Genomic DNA, 10609 nt, shown 5'->3' with positions numbered 1-10609 from the left:
GCCATGTGGTAATAAAGATATGGCGGCTAACAACCTGTACAGAGACTTCAGAACAGAAACAGATGATGAATTTGAAGAGTTAGATTTCGATGGTCATGAACATGAGATGCTTTCAGATACATTCAATGATTTAGATATGAATGTACTGGATAACATTCGGGAACATGACCCAATTGTAGCTTCTGTGGATGTTGACAATATGCAATTGTATAAAGGAATGATTTGCTAAGACAAGGAAATGCTACAACACGCGGTCAAATGTTTTGCAATAAAGCGTCACGCACCATACGAGGTTGTTGAATCTACACCGATGATTTGGACAATTCGGTGTAAAAAGTGGGAGGAAGGTTGCAAGTGGAGACTTTGTGCAATAAAGAAAAAATCGCATGGCTTGTTCGAGATCACTAAGTATGATGAGCAACATACATGTTTTTATTCAAAACTAAGTCAAAGTCACGTGCAATTGGATTCATCAATGATTGCACTGGAGTTCTGTGACGCCGTAAGAGAAAAATCATCTATCATGGTGGCACAACTGCAGTTCGACATCAAATCAAAGTTTGGATATTATGTTCCTTACCATAGGGTATGGGAGGGAAAAAGAAAAGCGTTGGCTAAAGTGTTCGGTGATTGGGATGAGTCTTACAAATTGTTGCCCAGGTGGTTATATATGGTTAAGGCCTACCAATCCCATAATACTTGTAGAATGGAGAGTTAAAGAAACGCTTACTGAAGGCCATGTTATCCTAACTTTAGTATTTTGGGCATTTAGTCCTTGTATAGAAGCTTTTAATAAATGTCGGTCGATCATTCAGATAGATGGTACACACTTGTACGGAAAATATAGAGGAAAACTGTTGATTACTACATCAGTTGACTCGAACGACCATCTACTTCCATTTGCGTTTGTCGTTGCTGATGAAGAGTCCACAGACTCATGGGGATGACTCTTGAAACACCTGAGAGAAATTGTAACACACGAAGAGGTGTGTTTAATTTCAGATCAACATACTGGTATAATTGCAGCAGTGAACAACCCAGCAAATGGTTGGACAAGACCAAAATGTCACCATCGTTTCTGCTTACGATATATCTTCAGCAACTTCAATAAAAAGTATACATTTAATTCATTGAAAAATTATGTTTATCGTGCCAGGTACCAGTTTCAAATTCAAAAGTTCAACAAAGCAATTGAAGATATCAAAGGAATAAATTGGAGTTGTCTAAGTTTTTTTGACAACATTAGTTTAGAGCAATGGACTCAAGCACATGATGAAGGATTCAGATATGGGTGGATGACGACAAATCTATCAGATGTTGCATAAATTGGAGTCCTCAAAAGGAGCTCGAATGTTGCCTATAAATGCTCTTGCTCAGATAACATTCTTCAAATGCGTGAACTATTTTTTAGAAAGAAGAGAAGAAAAATAAGGGATGCATTAGAACGTCAAGATAAATACACCCGGTAATATTATTTTATATATATATTATTTTATTGATAATTTATTTCAAACATATTTTATAATACTAAGTGGAGTAACATCCAGCTACGCACACGACAAAATAAATAAATGGGCTGCACGATCTAGTAAACATGAAGTACAATCATACGATCGGTATGAATGTGTGTTCATGTGAAGACCGGATGCCATAGTCTCAATGCAAAGGAGGAAACGTTCAAATATTGAGGCTAAACAGGTCCGAGCGGTACTGTTCATGGTAACAAGTGGCAAGCATTCGGCATTCCATGCTTGCATTTTGTGGTCGTTTGCTCACATTTTAACATGAACTACGAAGATTTTATTGAGGACTACTACAAATTGTCAACGTATGCTGAATGTTAATCTCCTCAATTTCAACCTGTACCGTATGAAGATTATTGGATCACGCAACATAATATGCCCGTCATACATCCTGATCCATCGTTGTTGAGAAAACCTGGTAGACCTAAAAGTTCACGTTATCACAACGAGATGGATTGGACAGAACCAGCCACTCGACAACGATGTGGATTTTGTAACCAGTTAGGACATAATTGAAGGAAGTGTTCTTCGTTACTAAGACGGGCTCCAGATAGGGATTGAAAAATAAATAATTTTTTATTATATATTCATTTTAGTGTATATTCAATTTTTTTATTATAATTTATTGTATATTCAATTTTTTTAATTATAATTTATTGTATATTAAATTTTTTTTTATAATAATCTATTGTATATTCAATTTTTTTTTATGTAATCAATAAAGTTTTACATTATACTTTACCCTCACACTTTTCTCTACTATTCAATTATAGTCAATTTTAATATATATATATATATATATATATATATTCAGATCATGACTTTAAACCCAGGACCTGTTGATCCCGATGTTTTGTACGACCAGTCCATTCATCGATCATATGTTGTATTGCGAGATCGTACTACAGGAGAAATATCTTACAGGCGTCGAGAGGCAGTTCTCCAGCGCACTATCCCACTCCACCTTCGAATACTACCCTACTGCGCACATCTGGATTCTATGGGGTTGCCAGATTAGGATTTATTCAGTTGGACTAGCATCTGAATCAAGCCTTTGGTCGAGAGACGGAGGCCCGAGACGCATACATTCCATATGTCTGTTGGAGGAGTGCACTATCACTCTATAAGACATAGAAGTGTTATTGGGTTACCTGTTGACGGTAAGCCGGTCACCGAAGTGATGTACGATGTCTGGTTAGAAGTTTGTCAACTGTACCTCGGTGCAACCCCACCTGTCGACAAGATTAAAGGATCGAGGTTAAGTTTAATATGGTTAGGAACACAATTTCGTGAGCTAACAGATGATGCAGACAAGAAAACCGTCATAAGAGGTGCGCGAGCATATATACTACAAATGATGGATGGAAGTCTGTTTTCAGATAAATCAAGTCATTTTGTTTACTTGATTCCTTGCTACAGTTAGCTAACCTCCATGATGTGGGGCGGTATTCGTGGGGTGGACATGCTTGGCATGGTTGTATAGACAACTATGCAAAGCAACAAGACCTGAGGTTCGAGAGATAGTTGGGCCTCTCATACTTTTGCAACTATGGGCTTGAGAGCGATTTCCAACAATGGCTCCATAGCTACATCATGTTAATGACGCTCAGTTAGTTAGATGAGCCTACGATTCTCGGTATGTTGTTTTAATTCAATTTAATTTTTATCAACTGATATAGTTAATTTAAATTTCTAAATTATCAATTTAAAAATTTAGGTGGAGAGACAAATTTTGTGTGATTAGGACAACCACACATATAGTCAACCAGTATAGATACATGTTTGATCTGCTTCAACCTGAACAGGTACATTACACTAAACCTAATTGATTATTCTATTCACATTTTTATTGTATTTGTTTTAATATTCTTTAATATAATATTTGTGTTTTCAGGTTATTTGGAGCCGTACAAAATTATTATGCATACTTTGCCTAATTTTTGTACGAATGGTTAAAACATATGGCAGACAATGAGTCCTCTCATATGTTTTCACATTGATGAGTGACATCTTCCTGACAGGGTGATAAGACAATTCGCTTTTTAGCAGGATGTCCTATCGCCTTGTAATTCTGAACCCGTACTGCATGATATTGACCTAAAGACTGGAGATTGGTCCGAAAAAGTTGCATATTTGATAGTGTGATGACACTATCGTGCAAGGTTTATTGCAGTGGGGTTTCTCTTGAACAGTTTGACACAGATGTCACTCCAGAATATATTCATTGGTATAATAATATCACAAGACGCTACGTCACTCGTCCGGATCAGCTGTGGGTCATCTGGTAAATGAATGAATATTATCTAATTATTTTTAATTTAAATTTATTTTAAATATTGTCTAATTGTTTTATAATTCACAAGAGATCGAACAACAGTAGACTCTGTAAGGTTGCGAATGATCCGAACCAGGTTCTTGCTATATGTAGTGACAACCAAAGCTATATAGAGAAATTCATTATATGTACGATATACCTATTGTTCCTCCACCAGCTCCTAGATGTAGAGGACCTGTTCGGGAAGAGAATGAGTTTGAAGAGGTTGCACATAATGTGGAAGAGTTGCCTCTTATGATGCAGACGCAGAGTCAAACTGATTATGTTAGTCCGATGATGATGATGCCAGCATTTGGTTTAAGACATTATGACTCAAAGGCTGGTCCTTCGTCTTCATATGTGCATGGACATGGTCGGGTCATGGAGAGCATAATGAATATTATATATTATGAAGCACTTGCGAGGTACTAGAGCAACATCAAGAAAGAACCGAGCAACCTCAGTTCGAAGTCGACAACGAAAACTAGCTCGAAATCGACGACGTCCGGCTGTGTGGGACACATTGATTTTTGTAATTATTTTATATAAATGAGATATTTAATTTGCATTTTTTTTATTTTTATGAGTTATTATTTTTAAATTTATTCTTTTTAGAGTTTAAATAAAATAATAAATTGTTTTTAGAAATTGTTTTTAAAAATGAAAAATAAAAAAAAATAAAAAAAAAAAGAAAGAAAGAAAGAAGAAGGTGGAATGTGTTAATAATTAAAAAAGAAAAAAAGAGGAAAATTTGTATGGTATTCTCACTCTCTATCAAAATCTCGCTATTTCGCTCTCGATCAAAATCTCACTATTTCGCTCTCGCTCTCGCTCAACTCTCGCTCTCTCAAAATCTCGCCCTCTCTCATAATCTCACTCTCGAGTTTGATTGGAAGTTCAGTGGCAAAAAAAAGGAGAGATTCATTAGCTCGTTATTTAGTCAGACTTGCTGAGATGACAGAATTCGTAAAAATTATTCAAAAGCTTTGGAAGGAATTCCAAGGGACCTTATGAAAATTAGAAATACGATCTTTTGATAGAGGAAGGTCTCCGGAATGATAATTAAACAGACTCAATAATAATAATATAGGAGAAGGATAAAGTCGAAGGTTCAAAATAGGTTCGACCTAACAAATGAAAGGAAGGTCGAGGGTTCAAATTATAGAGACACTATCCTAGGATTGAATATTCAACCCTCGACTTATTTAAAAATAATAATAATAATATTTTTACAAATAATTTGAAAACAACAATATTTTTCTAAATAGTTTTTAAAAGGATAATATCTTTTTAATTTTCCAGACTAAAACAAGGAAACAAAACAGAACAAATTATTTGAGATTGCTGTTTCAAAAAAAAAAAAACGAAAAAGAAAAAGAAAAAAGAAAAAAGAAAAAAGAAAAAAGAAAAAAGAATTGCTTATGTCTGATTGAGAAGTAGTTAGAATAGAACCACAAGAGGAAAATCGCAGTGGCTAGTATATAATATAATCTGTACTCTAGACTTCAGAAATTGGATTACTTAAACCAATAACGGTAACAATCAAATTTCCCAACGGCGGTAAATTAATCAATTTAGACATCTAGAAGTTCATATTAAAATCGCTAATGTATACCTTTTCTGTGGATACATTATTTCTTAGAATGTAATTACTAACCTGATATTAGAAACTACTTTTCAATAACACGAGTGATTTGTCTTTTTATCTTTTCAACTTCTTTACATTTTTACTTATTTATAAAGATTCACATCGTGATTTTTTTACTACTTGAGTAGGATTTTAGGAGTAATATATATATATATATATATATATTAGAATAGGTGATATTATTATACAACAAGGAGGATCCCATAGCTCGGGATCAAGGCAACAAAGCAGAAGCAAAGACAGGGCATCAAAACCAAAACAAAGCTAATAGGATAAGAACAGAATAAAACCAACACATACATGCAAATTCGCAAACCACCAAGAGGATAGGCAGAGAGAAAAACCCAAAACCCTATAAACTAGTGGCTAACAATGTGAAGTTCAAAAGGAAAAAAAACATTCGTACACATTAGATAAGACCAAGAAGGTCAACCTGCCAGGAAGTAGCACGAGCACGAACCGTAGAGACCATAAGGTGAACCAGAGTAGACATCGACCTCGGTCGACCTCCATGTAGCCGCCGATTACGCTATTGCCAGATGTAGTATATGGCCGCATACTAGAAAATACGGAACAACTTACTATGCACCCCCTTACCTGACCTCACTCGGCACAGCCAACTTAACTCTACATCCCAACCAGCCACCCAATGCGTCGAACCCAACTGACGCAACACACTAGACCACACCTCTCTCCCAAACCCACATTCAAAAAATAAATGATACCGCGACTCCACACCTCCCCACACAAAAGACACCCCTCTCTAACAACACAACCCAACTCCTCAACCAATCTCGCGTATCCAACTTGTCCCTTACTGCTAACCACGTACAGAAGGAGTGACGTGGAATACCATCCTCCGCAGAAGTAAAATAAATTTATTCGAATGGTTTTGAGTTGACTTTAAGCAAAATCAAGTCATGGTATTTATAAATAATCAATGGTTTGTCTACAATAATTCAATTATAAAAATTTAATATTTGAATTGACAAGAGTGTTAATTTCCATGTGTAACGGATATAACCTCCAGAGTTTAAAAGTAAATAAATTCTCTGAATATGTATATATATATTCATTTTGCAGGATCAAAAGTTTTGAGAATCATAATTTTGTGGAGTGAAAAGAGACACAAGTTATGTTCAAGTATTGCGACCGAAAAGGAACAAAAACAAAACAATTATTTAACACATTGAAGACAATTTTCAAACAATTATTGTTTGAATCCACATACTAATATCCACTCACATTGCTCATTGAATATATATTTGGGTTTTTTTTTAGTTGTCCTTCCTTTAGATATAAAATTTGAAAAATGAGTAGAGAAAATCGAAAATTAAGAGCGAGAGTCAAGTATTAGCATGTTTAGACAAAAAGTAAGTCCAATTTCTGACTTGATACAATTTTCTCAAACGTGATGAATTTGAAGCTGAAGGAAAAGCAAGAAACTACATAACCATCCAACCAAAAGTTCAAGAAATTACAAAATAGAAAGCAATAAAAAAATGCATGATTTTGTAGAATTTTCACGGGATAAAAAGGAGAAAAAGAAGAGACCAACAGATAATCATCGCAATTTTGATTCAACTTTTTGAGTTGCCTTTTGATCTCTTTTTCTGATTGCAAAAATCAGTGTCTTCAACTTCAAGATGGATGGAACCCAATTGCCTTTTTTCTCCTGTTTGCAATAATGCTATTCATATAGCCTGTGCTCTCTCATACTGGCCTTTGACCTCAGAATCATTGCTTATTATCCTCACAAAAATCATGCCAAAAGAAAAATGAAGTTGATGAAATCCATCTAAATTGATCTAAACAAGTCAGACCAAGACGGTTTGGTCGGTGACCAAACAAGAAGAACCTGATACCGATGGAATAAGTCGTTCATACTGAGAATCGACAATTTGCTAGCTAGGAGATTCAAAAGTAAGAACTGAACTTACCTGGACAAGTAAGAACCCATCATACCAAGATCTCGTTTCGATATAAGTTACCTCTAATGACTTGTGATTCTTTCTATTTCTACTTGATATACAATTTCATGTCACATAAGGAAGTTGAATTTATGTTCACTTAAGACTCTAGCTTCGATGGTAAAGATTGTGCAGGCATGATGGAATCCTCTTTCAACTACTTAGAATACTTGTAATTAGCATCAGTAGACTACAAAAGGGGAATAACAGTTTCAAGATGATATTGCATTATTTCACTATATTTTACTTTTCATTTGAATGCAACTACAAAAAAAAAAAATATAGATATATTGCGACATCAAATGTGTTCATACCGACTGGTAAACAATCAGTCAGCAATTAAAACAAAAAGAAGTAATCAGGATTGAGGAACTTGAAACTCTTTGAAGCAAAGATTTCTAGTTGATATGTACTTCTCTTTTAATTGTTTTCAGCCACCACTTGATTGACGACTTGATTGTTTGCAAATAGAGGCTCCCGTCGTTTTGGAAATCCTGGAGGTTCTAAAGGTGATCCCCTGAATTTTATCTCTGAAGCTGCTCTATAATTTGGATCAACTGCAGCTGGTCTCGAGCTATGGTCACTGGTCGTAGCTGGCCTAAAGGAACTTGTTGCCCCACCAGGATACCCTGTTGGAGAACCATAACGCCGTGGTGGTCCTCTTAGGCCAGCACCACCTCTGAGATCCATCATATCGGTAGTTCTTGAAGGAGGGTCTATGAAAGATGCTCGCTCGCTGGATCCAGTTCCCAATGGAGCTCCAGTAGTAGGTGAAGTGGCAGTAAAAGAGTCATCGGGTCCCCATGAAGTGAGCGCCTCCTTCTTCTTGGCAAATAAGTGCCAAGCTCCAAAGAGAAAGAGTATGAAAAACAGAACCGGGCTTGTCCAGAGCATTGTATTGAACTCCCCTTTGAAAACTGGAAGATTAGATCGATACATTCCTACATATCCACCCCCAAGTCCAAGAACCACAAGCTTTTCACGATCGCTAGATATTAAGGGTATAAAATTTCCTTCAGACTCTAAATCCAAATTCTGGTAATTCAGGAAAGATGACATGATCTCATCTAGACCAGCAGAAAATAGAAGCCTTGGTGCACCAACTCTAACATAATGTTGAGACGACACGTTGAAAATATGAACCTTCTCATTGCTGATCACAAGCAAATAACCCTTAATAGCCTGAAAGACAAGTGGTCCATCAAGCTCAAACTTCCTTTTAGATCTAATCCTGCATTTAAAGTTCATTATATCCCCCAACAGCAAAACATGAATTAAATCACCATCTGATGTAAAACCATAGGCTTTAGATCGCTCCGTGGCATCAAACACATAGTTCCGAGCAAGAGAATAATTCAATCCCTCACATTCGGACTCCCTAAGTTTCATGCTTCTCAAATCCAATGAGCCAGCACCACTTTCTGTCAAGAATAAAAGCCTCTGCTTCAAGAATGCTATCGGCCTACTCATCGGCATGACAGAACCATAAACTGTACCATCTTCTTTGAAAACCTTAATCACTCCCCTGAAATCTGAAGATAGAATGTACCTAGTCCACCCAACATGATGCACTTCCAATATGGAAATTGGTGACTCGTCCTCCTGACTGTCAGTATCCGCAAATTCCACAACATGTTCCATGAAAATCAAATTCAACTCCTCCCCATTCGATCCCTCCCAAATCCGATGCATCAAGATCATCCCATTCTTGTGCCCAGTAACCAAAAGGGTCTCGTTCTTATAAATGGACATATACGAAAGCATTGCTGTAATGGGAGATTCAGACACCGTAGGAAGCTCAATCGCGACATCTCCACTTCTCATAAACACGTAAATCCTCCCTTTCTCATCTCCAACCGCAACATACTTGCTATTCCCCTCAAAATCCCTAAGAGGCAAGACATTGATACAAGTAGCATCAGACTCCAGTTTCACAGCAGACAAAAAGTGAAACCTCTCAGACCAAAATGGACTGTATTTGGTCACTGAAACAGCTCTCGCTCTACTCCCATCTTGAATTTTATTATCCAAACCGCCATCTCCACCATCATTCAGAGTATCCCCCTCGGGCATTACTCGTCTGGAAGCATCAGGATTCAATTTCTCTCTACGCACCACCGTGGGAATATCAGATAACCTCAACTCCAGCTTAGAAACTACATCGCTAAGGTTTCTCACTAACTCTTCAAGATTTTTAAGTAAATCATACTGTCTAACTTCAAAAGGGACTTCAATTCCAGATTGATTCAGCTCAAATGAGCTGGAACTACATACAACAACCCTAGAAACATGGAGAAAAGCAAAAACGAGTAGTAAATAGATGAAAAGGAGCTTGCCTTTCCGCGGATTCGCCATTCAAGAAGCCGGGGAGAAGCTCTTCAATGGCTTGCCATTCAAAATGAACTTAAATCTAGGATCTCTAATTCCGTTTGGATCTGGGAACAGGGGAGTTTCGCCCAAAACTTACCTGGGTTGGTTTCTTTTTTGCTTTTTTAAGGAATCCGTGAGAAGTTATTACAGATTAGGGAAGAGGAAAGTGTAACAATAAAGAAATAGAGATGGAAACTGTGGCAGAATCAGAAACCAAGGCTTTTGAAAATGGTGGGTCGTGATCTCAGGCGAATAATGGCAAAATGTTTCCGACCATTTCGTTGGAGAAAGGAGAAACGAAAGGAAGAGGTTTTACTTTGGTCAAGTTTCAGTCTCCTCTATCGTTAGATTGACATGCACTCAGTAATTTCATCTAAAATTCTGTCCTATTTTGTAGGGTGGAAAAGTTTGGTTTCATTCGATTTCACCCCAAATTGAATCAAATCGAATTTTCTAATAGGTAAAATCAAATCGAACTAATTTATTGATTCAAATCGAATTGTATATATGTAATTTGGTTCGGTTCGATTTTAAATTCGATAGTATTTTTAAAAAATCTATGTTATATATATATTTTTTTAATTAAAAACAATTCGATTCGATTCTATTTTACTCTTTTTTAATATAAAAAATATATATATAGGTTTCAAATTAAGTTTTCGAAATTGGAATCGAACCGAATCAAATTAATTCAGTTTCAAAATTTCTTCAAACCGAACCAAACCACATTTTTCGGTTTCACTGAGTTTTCGGTTCGATTTTTAGAAATGGTTCGGTTCTTGTA

General features: G+C 36.3%; 1 protein-coding gene across 1 annotated transcript; it reads right to left on the bottom strand.

The window, feature by feature from the left end:
* Positions 1–7655: 7655 nt before the first annotated feature.
* On the bottom strand, positions 7656–10180 carry LOC120075969 (uncharacterized membrane protein At1g75140-like). The gene has a single exon (XM_039029732.1). The coding sequence runs from the start codon at positions 9808–9810 to the stop codon at positions 7876–7878; it is 1935 nt and encodes a 644-aa protein (XP_038885660.1). The 5' UTR covers positions 9811–10180; the 3' UTR covers positions 7656–7875.
* Positions 10181–10609: the final 429 nt, after the last annotated feature.

This window comes from Benincasa hispida, chromosome 4 (assembly GCF_009727055.1).
Source record: "Benincasa hispida cultivar B227 chromosome 4, ASM972705v1, whole genome shotgun sequence".
Lineage (NCBI taxonomy): Eukaryota > Viridiplantae > Streptophyta > Magnoliopsida > Cucurbitales > Cucurbitaceae > Benincasa > Benincasa hispida.
The sequence above is the reverse complement of the archived record's forward strand: the minus strand, read 5'-3'. Positions and strand labels throughout refer to the sequence as shown.